The sequence below is a fragment of the Pteropus vampyrus genome, unplaced genomic scaffold (genome assembly GCF_000151845.1).
Source record: "Pteropus vampyrus isolate Shadow unplaced genomic scaffold, Pvam_2.0 Scaffold531, whole genome shotgun sequence".
Classification (NCBI taxonomy): domain Eukaryota; kingdom Metazoa; phylum Chordata; class Mammalia; order Chiroptera; family Pteropodidae; genus Pteropus; species Pteropus vampyrus.
The window spans coordinates 615893-636727 of NW_011889312.1; the positions used below are offsets into that span (position 1 = coordinate 615893).

The following is a 20835-nucleotide window of genomic DNA, read 5'->3' on the forward strand; positions in this document are numbered from 1 at the left end:
GGGCCATAGTTTGCTGTGGGGCTCACTTCTGGAAAACATTCTGTAACTGCATTAGTCATATGTGAGCTTGATTTTCTGCCTGCTATTTCCCACAGATTCTAAAATCTTAAGCTCTGGAAATGATACAGGTACTAAATTACTATGGGAGTTTGTTTGAATTAATACTGGTATTCTTTAAAGCCATTATATTGATTTCTAGTCAGTGATACAGTTAATATCATAGACATTTCTCGTAGTTCTCAATCTTGGAGCATCATTGCTCTTTTTAATAAGAGAACAGCTCTCAATGGCAACCTCAAAAATGCCTTTCATAATTCAAAACATAATGGAATCTTAGTTAACTCTGTGTAACTGGACTTTGTTTTCTCTCTTAAAGTTGTTCTAGGCTTCTGCGCATCCTTCAATGTTGATGTGAAAAATTCAATGACTTTCAGTGGCCCTGTGGAGGACATGTTTGGATATACTGTTCAGCAATATGAAAATGAAGAAGGAAAATGGTAAGCCAGTGGGTTCTGCTGTTGTTGTTGTTTGGTCTTCTCACAAGGTAATGGAAAATATTATTTGGTGACAGTTTGTTTTATAAATGAGACTTCAACAGAATTATCCTTTATGGTAGAAAATGCAGTGTGATCACTTGGGAATAGAAACTGACAAAGTGAAAAAAGAGAAGTTCCTTGGCAATATCAAAGGAAGTGGTTAGTGATGTCTGCTGAAGCTTGGGTTGACCTCAAGGAAGTTACTTATCTAAAATAATCATTGTTCTGTAATTAGTTATCATAGCAAGAGTTTTTAATTGTCCTCGTTTAACAGTAGCTGAAATTCAGCAGGAAGGACTGGGAGGCAGATGACTTGTTGTTCCTGAAAGGGTTAATGTTGCTTCTGTAACATAATATTGGGCTTGTTTTGGGTGCTTGACTGAGCTATTGAGTCTGATCTACTACTTGTACTGAACCTACCGAATTACTTTTATATATTTTAAAATCCTATAATATTGGTGAATTTCACTTTAAGAATGATTTTTATGGCTTTTTAAAGAGATTATCTGTTTCGGGTTTACAATATTAGAATTCAACATCTGTATAAACCACAAAGTGATCACCTCCAAAAGTCTAGTTACCATGCAGTTGATCCCCTTCACCCCTTTCGCCCACCCCCTAATCCCCTTCCCCTCTGATAACCACCAATCTGTCCTCTGTCCCTATGAGGGTTTTTGTTTTGTTTGTTTGCTTTTGATGTTTTTTAAAGCATATTTAACTTGTTGGAAATTACGCAAAAATGTTAGAGTTTTTTCTGTATATTTAACATTTTTTAGTGAGTCTGTTTTTTTATTGGATCTTGTAGAAAAAAGAACAGGAGATAGTAAAACTGCTTTGGTTTAAGAGCTTAAACTAAGCAAGCACATTTTTCTGGTACTGACAATAATAAACAAAAAGGAATTTAAATCTACTAGGATAATAGTGATTTATCTATCACTGTATTATATTTTGCAGATGAAAAGGAGTGGCTTTTTTATGTTTCACTTTATCTCTTAGTTTTCATTAATATGATAATCTCTTAAAGTTTCAAAAGTGGAAATTTGAGTTCTCACATTTTCTAAGTACAGATATTGTATTAGATATAAACTAGAATTTGTGGGGTGTTTCCCTCTTCTGCTCTCCTTATGACTATCTCGGATAAGAAATCTAATAATGGAGTATAAGTTTTTAGAGCCTCTATCCTTCCATCCTGTACTCCCACTCTCTCGCACCCTCTTTTTTTAAGGTTCAACTGATGGAGTCATCCCTCCAGACACTAACTTTATTCTTTTAGACATAAAGCCTGTGAATCATGGAGTTTTACCTGTGGGAGAATAATAGTGAGTGGGCCAACTCGTCAAGCTTCTCTTTGTGCATAAGCTATATAATAAACTGAGACTCAGTGTGTTTTTTCTTTAAAAAAAAACAAAACTAACTTACACACGAAACACATATAAAATTTAATTTTTACTAATTACTAATAGTTACATGAATTTTAAAGAAGAATATAATAAATAGCAAGCCTTAAAGACTTAAATCACTTACTTAAAATGAACTTTTTAAAAGATAATCAAACATTGTTAACGTATTTTATAAAAGTCTGTTTTTCATTTTCTGATATGAGGAGGACCTGCAGACTTCCTCTAATTCAGTCCTGTCTCTCTGATTTTAGGGCAGTCTGCAGAAGTCCTTAATTATCTGAACGAACCTGAGTAGGGCAAGAAAGGGTTCTTGTTTCCTCTTAGGAGCCTTAGGGTACCCACTGGATCTCTTCTGTCTCTTTCCATCCGTCGTTATAAGAGCCCATCCTATTGTGAGATTTCCATCCTCTAAATTTTCTAAGCCCTCTCTTTCAAGGCACCAGAAGGCAAAGAAATGTGAAACTGAGAAATCAGGCCTGAATGAGGCCTGCAGTTCATGATTTTCCTTCCTACATCTATCTTTGAAGGAAGTGAATGTGTAGATGAGAAAAAAGAAAGACAGCCAGACCAAGATTTGGAAAGAAACAAAAGTATGTGCAGAGTGGATAGAAAGAATAAGGTTGGGGAAAAAAAGATGTTGCTAATGGTCTGAATTGAGCTTTAGGCAGAACATTCAAATTTTATATATGTGTGTGAGATGTTAATAAGAAGATGTTAACCTTTTTGGGATTAGAGACCATGCTTTATACATCTTGCTTCAGCCATGAAATCTAGCCTAGCTGTCTCCGTACAATGTTTGTTGGCAGGTTAGAATTTTTTCTGCAGCCATAGCTTAAATGTGGACCAATCAAGCTACAAGTATTTATGTAATTAATATGTCCTATGTGTCTGGCATTATACTAAATTCTATGTGAGTATAAGTATAAGACAAATATATAAGCTTATAATCTGGTAGAGGACATATATGAAATAATTAGAAATAAAGAATAGTGGAAATCAGTGTAATATACGCTATTAATTCAATGAAGTTCTAAGAAGGAGTAAATGATTCTTGATTCTTGAAATGATCCTTGAAAGATGCTTTGCCTTTTAATAAGAGAAAAAGAAATGTCCCTCCAAGTTGGGATGTCATATAAACTAGGGCATAGACGAGAATAATTGTGTGAGGTGATAATCAAACAAGTCTGACACTGGGATGGTAGAAGGGGAAGAATATTGGCAGACCTAAAAGCCAGACAAAGGAGCTTAGACCTAAGCAGAGGACATTGAGAAGCAATTGTAGGTTGTTTTATAAAACTTCATTTAGGAAATTACATATATGGAATTGGAGACAGCAGTCCCTAAAAGCAGAGAAGTCAATTTGGCAAGGAAGAACAGCAATCTGGCACTTAAGGGATGAGGCCTTGGGCTAGATTAGGGGAAAATGGAATAAAAGAACAGTGTATCCAAGAAAAATGTAGATGAATCATTAAGTCTTGGTGGAAATTTGGAAATGGCAAATGAAGGTGTAGGAAGAGTCAAACATATTCCAATATTTTTATATTGGATTATGGAGAAATGGGTAGTCCTTCAGAGACAAATATACAGGAAAGGAAAATCAGTTTTATCAGGAAGTCGATGAGTATGGTTTTAAACAGCTTGAGTTCAAGGTAATGTCTAAGAAGCTGGGAACTTCAAAATGGAAAGTAGATGAGAGGGAGAAGTTAACGTATTAAAGGAAATGGTTAGAGAGCAAGACTGGTTTCGATACCCTCTTACAACCCTGCACATTGCCCAGCATCTAGCAGGGCCCTAAACGTAATATGCACTCAGTGTTTATTTGTTGGCTGAACATCTGAACCAAGTTTAATTTGATGAAAAAACAGACACACAAAAAAATAAAGTTAAAAATGACTCTTCTATGACTATTATTAAAAAAAAAAAAAAGCCCCAAAGCTAAAAAGTATTGGCAAAATGTGAAAAAAAAAAAAAAGGAAGGAATATCTGTATATAGTATTAGTGGGAATGTAAATTGGTGCAGCCATTATAGAAAATAGTATGGAGTGTCCTCGAAAAATTAAATATAGAACTATGATATGATCCAGCATCCCACTTCTGAATAAAAATCCAAAGGAATTGAAATCAGAATCTTAAAGAGATAGTTGCACTTTCATGTTACCGCATTATTCACAATAGCCAAGACTTGAAAGCAATCTAAATGTCCATTGAAAGACGAATAGATTTTTCAATATATGTTATATACATGCAACAGAATATTATTCAGCCCTAAAAAATGAAGAAATCTTGCCATTTGAGACAATACAGATGAACCTGGAAGACATTTTGCTAAGTGAGATAAGTCAGAAGTAGAACAAATACTGCATCATCTCACTTATATTAAAAACCTAAAATAGTCAAACTCATAGAAGCAGAGCATAGAATGGTGGTTACCAGGGGCCAGGAAAAGGGAAAACAGGAGGCATTAGTCAAATGGTACAGTTTCAGTTATGCAAGATGAGTAAGTCCTAGAGACCTACTCTACAGTGTAGTACCTATACTTAACAATATTGTATTGTATACTTAAATTTTTGCTAAGAAGATAGGTCATATGTTATGTTCCTCTTACAAAATAATAATAACAATAACTAAAGAGGGCAGGAGGAAACTTTTGGAGGTGACAGATGTTTATGGCGTAGATTATGGGGATAGTTGTACAGATGTATACTTATCTTCAAGCTCATCAAGTTGTATACATTAAATATGTACAGCTTTGTATGTGTCATTCTTACTGCAATAAAGTGGGTTTTTGTTTGTTTGTTTGTTTGTTTGTTTGTTTGTTTGTTTTAAGTGACTACCCTAGGGAAATGTAGCTACTTAGGGCCAGAGCTTAAAATAAAACTCAAATCTCTCCACTCCGTCTAGCTCTTTTTTCTTTATTAGAACTGTATTAAAAAGTGAATCTTGGTAACAATTATCTTTGCAGTATCAGACTTTCCGTATTAATATGTATGTGAGGCTTTGTAAGTATTTGAATGTATATGAATGTCAGATACTTTAATTCTACGTTGATATTCTATATTTATAATGATTTTCTGGAAAAGGTGTAAAATATCAGGACAACAAAAACAATGTAGCCAACTGAATTTAAAAGTAAGCAAACTACAAAAATCTAAATGTCCAAACCTTTAAGGATGACATGATAGCAGCATCATACTGTTCTAAAGAGATCCAGGCACTGGTAATGCAAAATAAATTTTAGAAACATGTTTAGATACTCTGTAAGTGTTTATAAAATCAGATAAGATACAGACTTACTTTAAGAAATGGACTATGGAGTAATTGACATAGTTGGGCAAACATGGATTTTGTTATTTAATTTTTTCCAGAGGTGGGCACCTTTGTAAATCACATGTACTGCTCATGTTTTGGAAGCTCATCAACCTCAGATTTAAAAAATATGATTCTGACCCATCTTACATCTTGGTTGAAGTATGCCTAAAGAAGGAGTACTTGTCAGTCCATTACCAGTATAGTCTCCATATTTGAAAAGCAATGCTTTAATTATTTTGAAAGAACTAAATGTTAGCAGAATAGGCAGCCTTATGCTCCTTTTACCTTTCAGAAATTTACTGTGAAGTGTAATTTACTTTATAGCTTTGGCTCAGAAACCACATTTTCTTAGTGGCAGAACACATATCTCTGATTAAGATCAGCTGTTTATTATGGTTAACGTGAGCTCAAGCAACCAAGTTATTGCAAGGTGGTTCCGAAAATTTCACAAAGAGCACAATTGGTTTAATAATTTTGCATCGAAGAGAAGAAACTTAAATGTGCTTAGCATTGCACAAGCCTTCCAGATTAGGTGGTAATCGCAAATATGGCAAGGTCTTGATCGACTAGGAAAATGAGATGTTTATGTGCGGCTTTCCACTCTCTGCCGTTCCTTTGCTTCATCCTTCCAGTGTGTGCACCCACCCTTTTAACTGCTGTTCCAGCAATCATTCTTGGGGAGCTTCTGCTTAAGCAGTGACTTCGGTGGGCCTGTCTTTCCATAGTAGATTTTCATGATGCAGATACCTCCCTAGCCAGTCCTCAACCCAGTGTACAAGTATGAATCAAAACCTGTTGATTTTGTGCCTTTTCCCTCGAGCACCCTGTTTTATGCCTGGTAAGGTTTACTAGGGGCCTCATGTGATTGATGACCTGCTTCCAATACATACGTGTTTTAAATAAAGCTTATTTAAGTTGGGATAAAAAACTTTTTAAAGGTTCTATCAAATTTTCTCAGACAGATTTTAATATAATATTTATTTTACTTTGTTCATCATATCTTTTGAGGTTGAAATTTCCTCTATGCCGAACTTGTCATTTCTTTGGCTCACCTCATTCCCACCCGTCTACGTTTCATGTCTGAGAGCCCTGCAGCTAATGGGGCCACTGTATAACTTTATTCTCTAAAAGGAACAAACACATCATTTATTTTTTAAAAATTGGCTGGCAGTGCATACTTGGCACTCTGATAGTGACTTGGCTCGGACATCGAGAAAGGGTTAGGTGAAAGAGTGTTCATGAAATAACGTACGTGTGAGACAACAATCTCCAGGAAACTATCTATTACAGAGAGGAAAAAACATAAACACAAAAACAAAGTAGTCAGAGACCAACTACTATTCGAATAAATATAATAACGGTCATAATGACTATTATAAATAGCAAACATTTCTCAATCCACCAAATTTTATATTTGGAGATTTTATGGAGAAGAGATATTTCTCTCATTTCAATGATTTTTGAGTTTATTGAGCGTTTCTCTAGAGATCAGCAGTAAGATCTAGAGCATTCTTTAATCCTCTTAATCTGCTGACAAATTAAAGCAATAATGCCAAATAAAAAACAAAAATCTAATAGAAATAAAATGTAATGAGTTAAGGCAAACTTGCATTGAGCTTTAAAATAACAACATCCACAGTTCATGAAACAATGTGCCTTGGGTCTTCATGTTGACCTTGTGGGTTTGGGCGGATATCACTCTTATCTTCATTTTCTAAACAGAAAACTGAGAACAAATTGCCAAAAGTTTACGATAGCCAGTATGTGACAGGCCAGGGTGTGAAACAACAGCCTTCTGACTTTCGGCCAGTTCTCTCCTCTAACAGCAAGGATTCTCTGTAACCTTGACCCATGGAAATGCTGCCTGTGTTACCCAAAATCATATATACAGCATTCTGCTAAATATTTAGCCTCTAAAATGAAAAAAAAAAAGCGATTCCCAATATAGATCTCTTAGCTGATCACATGAGTCTAAAATTCACAGGTCTGACTTATTTAAATTCTTAGAGTATTTGATACAGTCATCAATTCATTCATTTAATAAACATTTATTGAATGTTTATTTTATACCTGGCACTGTTATAGGAACCAAGAATATATGAGTGAATAAAATAGATGAAAATTTCTGCTCCCATGGAGCTTATATTCTATTGAGGGGAGGGGAGCAGAAAATGAATAATAAACTTAATGAACAGGTAGGTTATATCACATGTCTGAAGGTGATAAGTGCTGTAAGGAAAAAGAGAGTAAGATAATGGGGACTGGGAATGCTGGAGATTCTTGAAATTCCATAAACTCTGTACTGATACTTTTTTAGGATCTTGTTTTACGCAGCTTGGGAAAAGTGTCTTACTCAGAATTAAGTGGTAAGATACATGTACTTCCCAGGACTACATGCTTGATAGCAGAACAAAGAGCTCCTAGGAAAAGACACAAAATTGTTTTATGTCCTACGTCCTGTTAACCCCATTCTTTACCATTGGCCCCAACTCTCAATCCTGGCCCGCCACACTCTACCACTGCCTGAGCATCACACCTCAGTCTTTACTTACCTGTATCACATGACAAGCCGTGGGGCCAGCGGCTGTGTCAGGTTATTTCCAATGATTCCCCGTACTCCAGGGCCTTTTGATCTCCACACTGCTCTGGAGATCAAATACAAACCCCAGACCCTTTCCTGCCTTTCAAAGTCCACTGCTGGCCAACGTCTACCTCCTTGCCCTGGTTTATATAGACGCTTTTCTCTGTGTTCCCATACTTCCTGTCACCTTCCATTTTTAGCTCTCGCTCTTCTGCCTGAGCTATTTGTGATCTCCCTTCCATCCTGCCTTATAATTCGCAATAACGTTTCTGTTACCACACTGTTCGGAACTCACTTTTTATTGATTATCCTAGATTTTCTCCAGTACACATTTTCCACCTAATTGGTTCTCCTCTACGCATTTAGAATTTATTCTACTAAGATGATGGAATCTTAGAATTGGAAGGGTCTTTGGAGGCCTATCTTCTATTTACTGTAGAAACATCTTCCAAAGCATCCCTGACCAATTATATTCTACCTTATCTTGGCCTGAGGGTCTGCCTGACCAGCCTATGTTTTCCTTGTCAGTTTAAATCTTTATCACTTTCCACAAGCCCACCGCCCTACTACCTCTCACACTAAATCTCTCTAGAGGACTACAGCTAGTAGTTTCTAAGGGAGGGAAGAAAGGAGAGAAGAAGGGAGGGAGGGAGACACCAGATCAAAACTTTATCCTCCTTTTCTGTTTCAGTTAGCTGTTGCTGCAAACAAATTACTCCAAAACTTAGTGGCTTAAAACAACCATAACTAATTATTTCTCAAGATTTTGAGGATTGAATAGGTGTGCCCCTGCTGCCTAGGGAACCTCATGAATGCTCATTCTACCATCTGTGCTCATCTGGTACCTCGACTGGGGCTGGAGGATCCAAGATGATTAAATTCATATATCTGGCAGTTCCTGCTGCCACCTCAAGCATTACTTCTCCTCCACGTGGCCTCCCATCTTCCATTAGGCTATACTGGGCTTCTTCACAGCATGATGGTCTCAGATTTCCAAAAATGGTAAAGTGGAATCTGCAATGCCTTTTAAAGTCTAGCCTCAGCAGTCACAACATCATTCTGGCCGCATTCTATGTATCAAGCAGACTCCAGTTTCACCAGGAAAAAAATAGATTCTACTTCAATGAAGGATGAAAGACAACATCACATCACAAAAATTCTCAATATTCCAAACCATCTACCACATGCACAAACTTCTGGATACCAAGCCATCGAGATCCCTGTGTAGGGAATCAGTAGTCTTTCCTCATTTCTGAGACAAACCTGTCCTTCTGCATCCACCCCTTCTATCTGCTCAGGGACTCGACTCCCTCTCCTGTGACATTAGCCTTTCCCTTGTTATCATGATTTAACCATATATACATTGCCTCTATAATAAATTTAAATTTGCTCCAAACCCCTCATAAGCCCACACTTATTAACATGGCCTATCTCCCTCATTTTTAGCCATGTTACTTGAAATAAAGTTTGCCCTAGGTTCCTGGCTCCCATTCTCACCTCCCATTCTTGATATTCTTTTCCTTCCTTGACACCACCGTGGCTTCTGTAACACCACTGTTTCCTGGTTCTCCTTCCTCCTCTCAGATCACTCCTACCAATATCTTTCCTTTGCAAATTAAAATCTGAAATGTTATTTTCTCCTAGATGCCAGCCCTCAACTCTCTTACTCTGCTATCTTAAGATTGTAGTATTTATTCTTAAAGCTTCAACCATGTTCACAGCGTGCTCATATATGTTCCGTGCGGTTTCTTAGATGTTCCCCGGCAAGACTGAGCCCAGATGCCTGCAGAAGCAATCCATTGTCAGTGTACTCTTTTTTTCTGGCCCTTCTTCCTTCCCTCCATCGTTTTCCCCACCTCCACATTTGTGCACTCTTAGAATTGCCTCCCCAAAAATCTACCTGTATGAAAGTTCTTGACTGGGGTCTGCTTTGAAGTGAGGGGGACCCAAACTAAGATAGCTTATATCCTAAACGTTTCTAGAATTGGTTATCCCTTTGTCTCCACTTCTTTAATTCAGATTCTCCTTTCTCATCTGGATTATTTTAGGAACTCTTTCATTCTCTGAGTCTAATTTGCCCCTTTCCCCAATTTATTCATGATGCTGCAAACAAATAAGCTTTATAAATCAGAGTTGATTATGTCACATCCCTCTTCAAAAGCTTCAATGGTTCCCAACTTCCCCCTTGATAAAATAAACCTATAGGTTTTAAAGCGGACTATAAGAATATTAGTAATCGGAACACTGTTTACCTTGCCAGACCAACTCGTACTCCAGTTATAGTGAGCTACTTGGTCTTATCAAGAGAGCAGTATTCTTTCTTGCTTTTGAGATTTTGCTGAAGTGCCACAAGTTCAAACCTATTCGGTATTGTAATAGTAACTTTATGGTTTACTTCCCCTCTAAATTTTAAACAACTTTAAAAAATAAGTTTTATCTATTTTATATCCCCAGGGCCTGGAATAGATGTCTAGCCTGTAGAATGTTGTTAATAAAACATTAATCGATCTACCCAGCCCCAACTTAAAGACTTTCCATAACAGTCCACTCACTACTTTTCTCTTAATTGTTTTAACTATAAAACTAATATAATCAATCACATTACAAAAGCTTTGAAATTACTAGGGGGGAAAGCCTAACCATAACCTCCCTAATATAATTTGTTATGTTTTTGGTGTGCTCCATTTTAATCTATGTTTTACATAGATGAAGTTGTTCTATCATCTGAGAAAAATGTATATTATAACAATAAAAAGAATTACCACTTGTATAGTGCATATTATGAGCCAGATACTGGTGTAGGCATTTTACATACAGTAACATTTAATTTTCATGATGACCCTGTGAGGTGGCTGCTCTTACTATTTTCATTTTACAGTCAAAGAAACAAAGGCACTAAGGGTAATCGACTTGTCCTAAACATACATCTAAGTAAATAGTAAAGTCATGATTTGAACTCATGAAGTCTGACACCAAAGCTCATGCTATATTTTGTGGAGAAGATTGAATTACTTAGTACATGGAAAAGACTTAGAACAGTGTTTAGCATGTGGCATAAATTAATTAAATGCTAGCTATTATTAACACTGCTATTATAATGAGTACATTGAATATAATTTGGTATTTTTCACTTTAAATTATGTCATAGGTTTTCATTAAATTAGGTAGGTTTTTACTTTACATTAGGTCAAAAATAATTTTTAATCCTACCATGCGATCTAATTACCTATTATTTTTTTATGGCTGCACAATTCCTTATAGAATGATCCTGCAATGATTAATTAGTTCTTGCTGTTCATTAGGTCAAAAATAATTTTTAATCCTACTATGCGATCTAATTACCTATTATTTTTTTATGGCTGTGCAATTCCTTATAGAATGATCCTGCAATGATTAATTAGTTCTTGCTGTTCATCATGTTTCTTTTAATCTTTCATTATTACATATAACACTTTGGGCATTATCTTTATGCATTAAGCTTTTCCTCTTAATTTTAGGTCATTTTTTTCAGAGAGATTCTCAGAAGTAGAAACTATGCATTAAAGAATTTGAACATTTTTATAGTTATTTATTCATAACAGAAATGGCTTTGTAAAAGCCTCATATCATAACTATGTTTTAGAGAGTCTATTCAACAATTCAATATCTACAATTGTTATAAAACTTATTTCCATTAATACTAGCTTTGCCCAAAATACCTACGCAAAATAAATCCCATACTTTTTCAATATGAAAATCTTTCAAATCTTTAAATTTTAAAAAATGCATGCCCTATCTACCAACATCTCGAAACAACCTTTCAATTCTCCTTCAGACATTTTTTCTTTATGCTAAACATCCCCAACTTTCCCTCAAGCATCTCTAGTCTAACAAAATTACTAGACTCTTAGCCATCTGTGTCATAGTCTCCTAAATACATTCCATTGTGCCAGTGTCCTTAATTTGGCGATCCCAGACATGGTCTGACAATGCAGAACACAGAGGGGCTATCACTTTCTTTGACCAGGGCATCTATTTCCAGCAATGCAGCCTAAGGTCACATTAGCATTTTTGGCACTAAAATACACTTTTGGCTCATATTTACTTTCTATCAACTAAATCCCTCATGACTTTTTCACACGAACTTCTATTAAGTCAAGTTTCCCACATCTTGTACTGATGTAGATAATAGTATGCAGTAAAATGAAGTTATTTACATAAGTTTTTTATTAAACTTTAACTAGTTTAAGTTTCTTGTTCCCGGAATGTTGAGATGTTTCTGAATGCCCAAATAGGCATATTGATTTACTTGATGAGTACTTTTATACTTTCCATATCTTTATTCAAGTCATTAATAAAGATATAGGCTAAGGCAATACTAAGTGTAATCTTATGACACACAATTGGAGTCTTTTGCTTACTAGCAATCAGTATCCTTGGGCATAACTGTTTAGCCAGCAATGAATCAGCAGCTGTGGATCCACCTCAATAGTTTAACAATCACATTCATTCATCCTATTTCTGAAGATATCATAGGAGACCTTGTTAAATGGCTTGCTAGAACTAATATAAATCGTGATTATATTTTTCCAGTAATTATAATAAAAATGATTTCATAATTCTGTCTCAAAAGACAATAAGTGATTTTAACTTTGGTCTCACAACTATCCTTATTTTCTAAGTGCTTACAACCTAACATATACTAATGTTAAATGTTTATATTTCCTAACTTCTCTATTAAATTATCAGTTCCTGATGAAAAAGTCATTTATACTTCCATGTTTTGTAAACTAACACAACAGTAGGCTTAACCACTATTTATTATTTCAGCCCCCAAATAAAAATATGACAAAGTAATGTATAATACAATAAAATAAAATGTTATGGCATCCCTCTTCTATGTATTTTATGTGTTTTTTTTATTCAAACCAATCTGCAGTTTGGAGAAGAAACTCTGCTCATTTTAGATAACATTGAATTAATAATACAAGATGACTATCTTATTTTGTCAATGGGAACTGCTGTCAATTGTCTTAGAATTAGTTATAAAATAACTAAAGCAAAATGTTTCTTGTTCAAAAATGGTAATTGAGTTATTTAACTTCCAGGGTGCTTATTGGTTCTCCTTTAGTTGGCCAACCTAAGAACAGAACTGGAGATGTGTATAAGTGTCCAGTTGGGAGAGGAGAATCGTTACCTTGCATAAAGCTGGACCTACCAGGTATGTAAAGTCAAAATGTTGAAGTCTGGTCCTAAATTATGCCCGATAACCTAACTAAAAATAAATTTCAACCAACTCAAGAAAATATTAAAAATAACCTATAAACATCCTTTAGTTCTTATCATTCAAATTTACATAAAATAACATTTTGATTCCCTCCGCCCTTTATTTATTTGCTTTAGAAATTCACCATAGGATATCCATAGATTTAGAAGACCTTGCTGGTTTTGTAACCTTTCATGACCTTCATTGTTCAGAATCCTTTGTAAATACATGGTTACATGAAAGAACTTTTCCAAATAAAATTCGCCCACCACATTTCCTCCACAAAATTTACCTTAGTGTTTGTTTTTTAAAAGAAAATAGCACAAGAGGAATTGAAATAGATAAATTTACTTTTTAAAAAAAGAAAATAGCACAAGATAAATTTATATTGAAATAGAGGTATTTGATAGAAATATCACTATAGTTAGAACATAACTAGAAAATTCCTACTAGAACTATCCAGGAGTTAGAAACCTGTCAGTGTTCTATATGGTATTAAATACCATGGAAATGATTCATAACCTACAACTTTATTTCAGATATTGTATTTTTTCAGTTCTTTTTAAAATTTTCCTATTTGTTTGTTTATTATGAACATTTTTCCTTTACATTCATAAGCATAGTTATAACAGCTGCTTTAATATCCTTGCCTGACAATTCTAACATCAGGAATATCTCAACATTTCTTTCCATTTATTACTTTTCTCTTGAGGTTGGGTCACATTTTCCTATTTCTTCTTATGTTTAGTAATTTTGGATTGTATCCTGGAGTATACTTCTGAGTTATGTGTGGAGATTTAGATCTGCTATATGCCCTTGGATAGTCTGAACTTTTTGTTTTAGCAGGCAATTTACTTGGCTGAACTTAATTTCCAAACTGCAGTGGGAAGCTAGGCTGTTTGAAGTTTACCCTGCATATACACAGTTCATGTCATTCAGATATTTGGACAGAATATATATATGAACATAGAACATCCCTCACTTTGCAATTGCTGCCATGGCCCCAAATTTCTGTCCTCTCTTTCTTCAAGACAACAAGACTGAGAGAGTTCTATTTGAGATTTAGCCTCCCTTAGAAGAAAACAAAGACACACAAAAACAGGAAACTCACCCAGTGCTAATCTCTTCTTACAAGTACAGACTCCCCTCCAATTTCTGCTTATTTTTGGTTATTTTCCAGTGCCTTCAGATGGATGGTTGTTTCATACATTTTTTTTTTCTTTTTCCTGGAGTTTGTAGTTGTTATTTGTTAAACAGTTGTTCTGACAGGAGCTACTCCTCCATTACTGGAAACTAGATTTTTAACATCAGCGTGGAGATTTTAGCTACATCAAGAACAGTAGCAAAGTTTCTATGCAGTCCCTAATATCCCAGGAATGCCCAACCCTAGTATAAAAAAACTCGAATCCAGATTATTCAAAACCATTTTAGATTATAGCCCAGTCCCAAGTGCTTTCAAAGCAAATCACATTAAACTCTGGAACAAAGACCGATGTTCAGATTTGGACGTCAGTGTGACCATTCAGGAATCTCTGCTTCCATTTCCCTCTTTAAATACATATATATAGTCTTAAGGTAGGAAAATCTTCTAGGCATGAACAGATCTTTCTTGAACTTGAGTATTGCCACTTTCAAATATGTCAGCATTCTGCTGAGTAAAGTTTAGAAGCTTTTGCTTTCCTTGTCCAATTTTTTTTTTTTTTTTTTTTGATGAGTAAGTAGAACTTCTTGCCAATTTTGCCAGGTTGACATGTTCAAGGACCCAACATTTCAAAACGGAATGTCAAAGGTAGCCCGTTCATTGTGTTTCTCTTATCCAAAATTCCTAGCACTGCTTTAATTCTGCTCCAGTTTTCTTTGTAATGCTCATGATGTCCCCATGATGCTAAATTAATGGTCAAAAAAATTGTATTTGAGTTTCCTTTTCTGGTCCTCTATCCATTTTCCCTCTTCTTGCCAAAAGTCATGTTTCCTCATTGGTCACTTATAACATGTAGATATGACATGTAAGATAAGTATGTGAATTTACATTATATCTACAATATTAAGAGACTAAAAATTTTATTTGTTTTAATTAGCAAAAAATGTGTGAAAGGCAATCCCACATTGTAGCTGTCCTGATAGTTCTGCATTCTTTTACAGTTCAGCAAAACTATTTGGGATGGTGATCCAGAAAAAATTTTCTGCGACATTAAGCCATGTTTTCAGCCTTAGCTTGTTCATTATATTCCTTAGTAATACTTTGAAGACTGTTTAGTTGAACCAAAAGAAGAATGTGCTATGATATGAGCAAGGCAAATAGAATGTTTTAATGTGAAGACACTTAATTTCACTTTGCTTTCCAGCTTCACAAAGTTTTGTTCTGTTTTTAGTTAATACATCAATTCCCAATGTCACAGAAGTAAAGGAGAACATGACGTTTGGATCAACGTTAGTTACCAACCCAAACGGAGGGTTTCTGGTAAGAAAACAAAGAGTTAATAATAGTTAATGAACCAGGAATGCTTTCATTGTAAGTCTTTTAAAATCTTTTATATAATTTTAAACCTTATAGTTTTTAATTTTTTCTTTAATTTTCAAAAGGCATGTGGGCCCTTATATGCCTATAGATGTGGACATTTGCATTACACAACTGGAATCTGTTCTGATGTCAGCCCCACATTTCAAGTCGTGAACTCCATTGCCCCTGTACAAGGTACAGATTTTATGCAATGTTTTTGCATGTTTGAAAGTATAAGCAGTGAATGAGACATATATATACACAGGAGCATACCAAAAAACTTGAAATATTTTCTCAGCTACCAGCATTACCAATTTAGGTAAATGCTTGCTTTGCCAATATATAACCAAATCTCATTGCTATTTTTGGAATTGATATTAATGTAAGTAACCTTTACAGAATCATATTTAAACATCATAGCCAAAGTTGTCACATTGCTTTTATTTAAAGGGTAAGTCTCTCTGAGGATAGTAACCTCATTTGAAACATACACAGCATGAGAACTCTTATATAAAATTCATGTTGAAAATTTCTGAAGATAACTCATACAATGTTAAAATTAAATATAGATGGGTTTTACTTGATAAGAACTCCAAAACTGTTACTGAATGCAATGAGTATCACTTGTACTTTTTCTAAAACTATTTCTTTCTGATTGTAAAAGCAATGTGTCCACTTTGTAAACCATCGGTTAATCTATTATGATGAGTTTCTTTCAGCCAAAAGAAAATCATTTCATATACCTCTAAAAAGATAGACCTTAAATTTGAGCAGTGGACTCCCTTTGTTGCAGAATGCAGCACTCAACTGGACATAGTCATCGTGCTGGATGGTTCCAACAGCATCTACCCCTGGGAGAGTGTTACAGCTTTTCTAAATAACCTTCTTGAAAGAATGGATATTGGTCCTAAGCAGACACAGGTATGTAACTCTGTGTTTTGATTTCTCTTGTCTGAAAGATAAAAATGCATGAATTTTTACTAAAACAAAGTATTCTGAAAATGAATTAATTAATAAAGGTAACATTCAGGGTGAATTTTATATTCCATAACCCTGTTCTTATTCCTAATAAAAGGAATATTACTGACAGATCATATTATATTTAGACAGAAAATATTGTGAAAGCTGCCATTTTCAGTGTTCTTGGAAAATATCTCCTATAGATCTCTATGAAATCATAATTGAATTCTTAATTATAATGTAAGTGTAGCCACTTTGGCACTATCAGAGCAGAGTTTCAGAATTTATAGAAACTAATCTGACATCCCAAAGAACCATCACATCATAATCTCCTTTCTCATATTATACAAACACATTAGGAATTGACCACAGGATATTGCTTAAAGTCTATTTTTCTCTGTACTTAATAATTTTTTTTTCCTTAAGTAAAAAGCAAATGCTCCATGCTTTAGCTACAGTGAGGTGAATTCTTTTTTGTCTTTCTTTTTCATCCCGTGAGTACCTGTTTCTAAACATTTCCCCTTTGTTACCCCTAAATGAAACAGAACTTCTCACGTGACTCTTCCACTTTAGACACTGAGTTTGGGTTTAATTCATCTAAATTTTTTATGGCCATATGGCTTAAAATATAAAGAGACAGGGGTAACAGGAAAATTAAATGTCAAAGTGAGGTCCATGGCTTGAGTGCAGGAATTAGCACTAGAATCAGAATTGTTGTTGCCTGGTTTGGGGACTATGGGAGACCACGGGGACTCTAGGACTGCACGTGTCCCGTGTGCTTTCTTTTTCTTTCTGAGAGCTTCATTTTTGGAAAAATTTCTTGAGGCACTGAAAAAGTGCTCTGACCACGTCAATGTTTGTCACACCTACATTAAAATTGGGATATAAATGCGCGCGCGCGCACACAAACACACACACACACACACACACACAGGTATCTGTGTATGTATCCATCCATGCATATATATATTTTTTAAAAACATACATTTTCTTGATAGAATAGTAGTTGAAGATTGAAAATGAAACTCAAACCTCAAAGTGAAATGTCATATGGGTGTATTCCAAAGCTGAATAGGTCTCTTTAGAGAGCCAGGTGAGGCGTAAGCTTGCGTATGTCCTACTAAAGAATAGAAAACTTGAAATCAGTATGAAATCATTCAAAGAAAATAGACTTTTATACATCAAAAAGTGGAAATTTTCCTGGATTCAAGTTTCTCATCTACAATTGGTCTTTCCAAGTGAATTACCAGAAGTATATCTTTCTTTCTACAAAGTGTCAGGTGGTCCACATCCCTTACAAAACCACTCTGGAATTGTGACTTGCTCCTCTTCTTGGTACATGTTCTACATGGATCCCCTTATTTTCCCTTCTGAAGCCCTTTCTTCCTCCTTTCCTGTCTTCCCCTATCCTTTCTTCTTTGTCAAAAAGATTTCGTAGAGCCATAAAATTAAGCTGGAAGGAATCTTAGAGGTAATTTAGCCAAGAATCTCAATTTATGGAGGGACGTGACAGGCTAAGTGACTTGTTCAAGGTTCCTTAATTGTTGACAGCACATAAACCCACACGGCTCTCCAACAACAGTCCAGTGTTCTTTTTTTTTTGTTTGTTTTCCTGAGAGCCCTACTTCTGGAGAGAAGTTTCAGAGCTGATTCCATCTGATGTCCTCAAATAACAGGTCTCTAGTACTTTCCATCTCATCATGACTGTCCTCATTCTTCCTAGGCCAGCCCTTTGGCTGGAACCAGCCCAGGCCTCTTGGTGCTCTGCTCCCTGCACTGACATACCTGACATCCACTGCTTGATCATAGCTCTCCCCTGGCTTCTTCCCTTCTGCTTGTATTGTCTACCCCATTTTACCTTCCTCTCCAATCCTTTCTTTCCAAAACTAATAATATTCTTGAAATATTTTTAAATTTTTAATATTTTATAGTCATCTGAATATTTGAATTTATTTTCCAATTTGTTTATCTATTTTACTATAAAAATTAATTTATTTGTAGCTATTTGTAGAAATTAGTGCAGCTGCAATATGTTTAAAGTTGCTAGACAACTTCAGGAAGAAAATCTATAAGACTATTTTAGAAGTATAATCACTGCTTCATTGAGGATCTGGGACAGTGGCTCAGTCTTGTAAAGGAATAAATAACAATCAGTGGCTTATATGCTCAACCCATTCTGCTGCAAATTTGATGTTTCTAACTCTTAGAACGATAATTAATTTTACATTTCTGTGATGAGAATTCTAATAGAGGAGCTATTCTGTCTAACCGCCAGAGAAATTCTAGCCCGCGGGGTGGGCTTCATGGAGTTACATCTTTCTTATAGGGAACAATGACTCTATTCAGAGAAATGTTTACAATGAAAGCACCCAATTCTGCCCTAAGATTGGCAGAGTTAGCTTCTAGAATTTTTCCTCCTCCTTACTTACTTACCCTCCCTATGTCTATTTCTAAAAGGGGCAGACATAAAAATGAATTGTGAGAGAGGCTTCCCAGAGGAGTTACAAAGACAGAAAGTTAAGAGCTGGATAGAGGACTCTTAGACTCCTCATTCATATCAAGGAAATTAAGGCATTGAGAATGGGGTTCAGAGAATGTGTGAAGATTTCTCTGTAGAAAGAACCTGGTGAGAAAGTCTTCAGTGGACTGGGTCATACAATGAGCTTGGTACATGTCTAGTAAAGTTGGGACACACAGTTGACTAGTGCCTGACTCCTGCCTGAAATATCTACTGCCTAGCAACTGACAGGCAAGTCAAAGTAGAGACAGCTGCACTGAGATGAGCCTATACTCCCAGTTTGTCAGTACAAGGAATGTATGTGTTTCCCTGGATCATCAGAGAATCATTTTAGGTCTGTCCATAGAATCTCCTGCAAGTGAGTGGAGGCCTCTGCACAGGACAGCAGAAGATAGCCCTGGTTCCTAGAGACTGCAGTAGTGAAATGCATTCACTCAGCCAAGGATGTAGGTAGTAGGTAAAGGGAGACCACCCAAAGAATTCACAAGAAAGTTGTAAACATTTGTTAACACCTGATCTTTCTTAGGATAACACCAGTGGAGTAGGAATTTCTATACCCTTTATTTATTTTCTCTACCCCATCCCCCGAGAGATCAGAAACTATAGTTGGCAATCTAAGAGAGACAGGTGGGAAACAGACAGCTGTGCCCATTTCTCAGCCACATTCTTCTCACCTGTAAAGCTTTAATAGGGGGAGAAGAGAAGATTTAATTATAAATCAACACTCATAGTTTGTCTTGTTGGTTTTGTTTTAAGTTGAACCATATGTATAAAATTTGTTGCTATATAAAATTTGTTGACCTATAAATACAGAAATTTCATGTGGTACAACTGAAATTAAAATATACTAACAGACATTTTAAAACTAAGAGTGAGAAGTCATAACACATCTGTCTTTCCACCCAGGGAGAGTGGAACAACTTCACCCTAAATCAGTCTTAAAGGAATGAAGGGGCAAAACAATTTGCATTTTGATTATAGTAGTTCCCCTTATCTGCAGAGTATATGTTCCAAGACTCTCTGTGGATGAGTGAAACTGTGGATAGTACTGAACCCTGTATATACTATGCTCTTTCCTATACATTTATACCCATGATAAAGTTTAATTTATAAATTAGGTACAATAAGATTAATGACAATAATAATAAAACAAGAATTATAACAATATACTGTAATAAGAGTTATGTGAATATGCTCTCTCTCAAAATATTGTACTATACTCACCTTTTCACTTAAAGAAAGCACTTTACAGCTTCTCTTTGGCATATCTGAATTGCCAGCATCACTAGTCTTGTGTTTGTGGGCTATTTTTAAGTAAAATAAGTGTTACTTGAACACAAGCACTATGATACTGAGACAATCGATCAAATAACCGAGATGGATATTAAGTGACTAATGGGTGGTAGATAGTGTCTACAGTGTGGATACACTGAAGAAAGGGATGATTCACATCCTGGGCTGGACGGAACACGATGGCCTAAGATGTTGTTATGCCACTCAGAATAACGCACAATTGAAAACTTATGAATTGTTTATTTCTGGAATTTTCCTTTTAATATTTTCAGACCACAGTTGACTACAGATAACTGAAACCACTGAAAGCAAAACTGTGGGTAAGGGAAGATTACTGTGTATTTCATGTGTTCTTGTTTGTCATATGGATTATATTTATATACTTGGTACAACAGGTAAAGATCAACTATGATGGCTCTTCTCTGCAGTCATAGATTTATGATTTAGTAAGTGCAAATATTGAAAGGCAATCTCAAAAATATGAAACATTTCT

The 20835-nt window shown here is 35.4% G+C and overlaps 1 protein-coding gene across 1 annotated transcript in view; it reads left to right on the forward strand.

Annotated features, from left to right (window-relative positions):
• ITGA1 (integrin subunit alpha 1) overlaps nt 1-20835 on the forward strand; it is a 153926-nt gene that overhangs the window by 55378 nt on the left and 77713 nt on the right. The window contains exons 3-6 of the mRNA XM_023525132.1: nt 12914-13026; nt 15444-15532; nt 15655-15766; nt 16365-16492. Coding sequence (XP_023380900.1) covers nt 12914-13026; nt 15444-15532; nt 15655-15766; nt 16365-16492 — 442 coding nt within the window. The remainder of the gene's footprint in view (nt 1-12913; nt 13027-15443; nt 15533-15654; nt 15767-16364; nt 16493-20835) is intronic.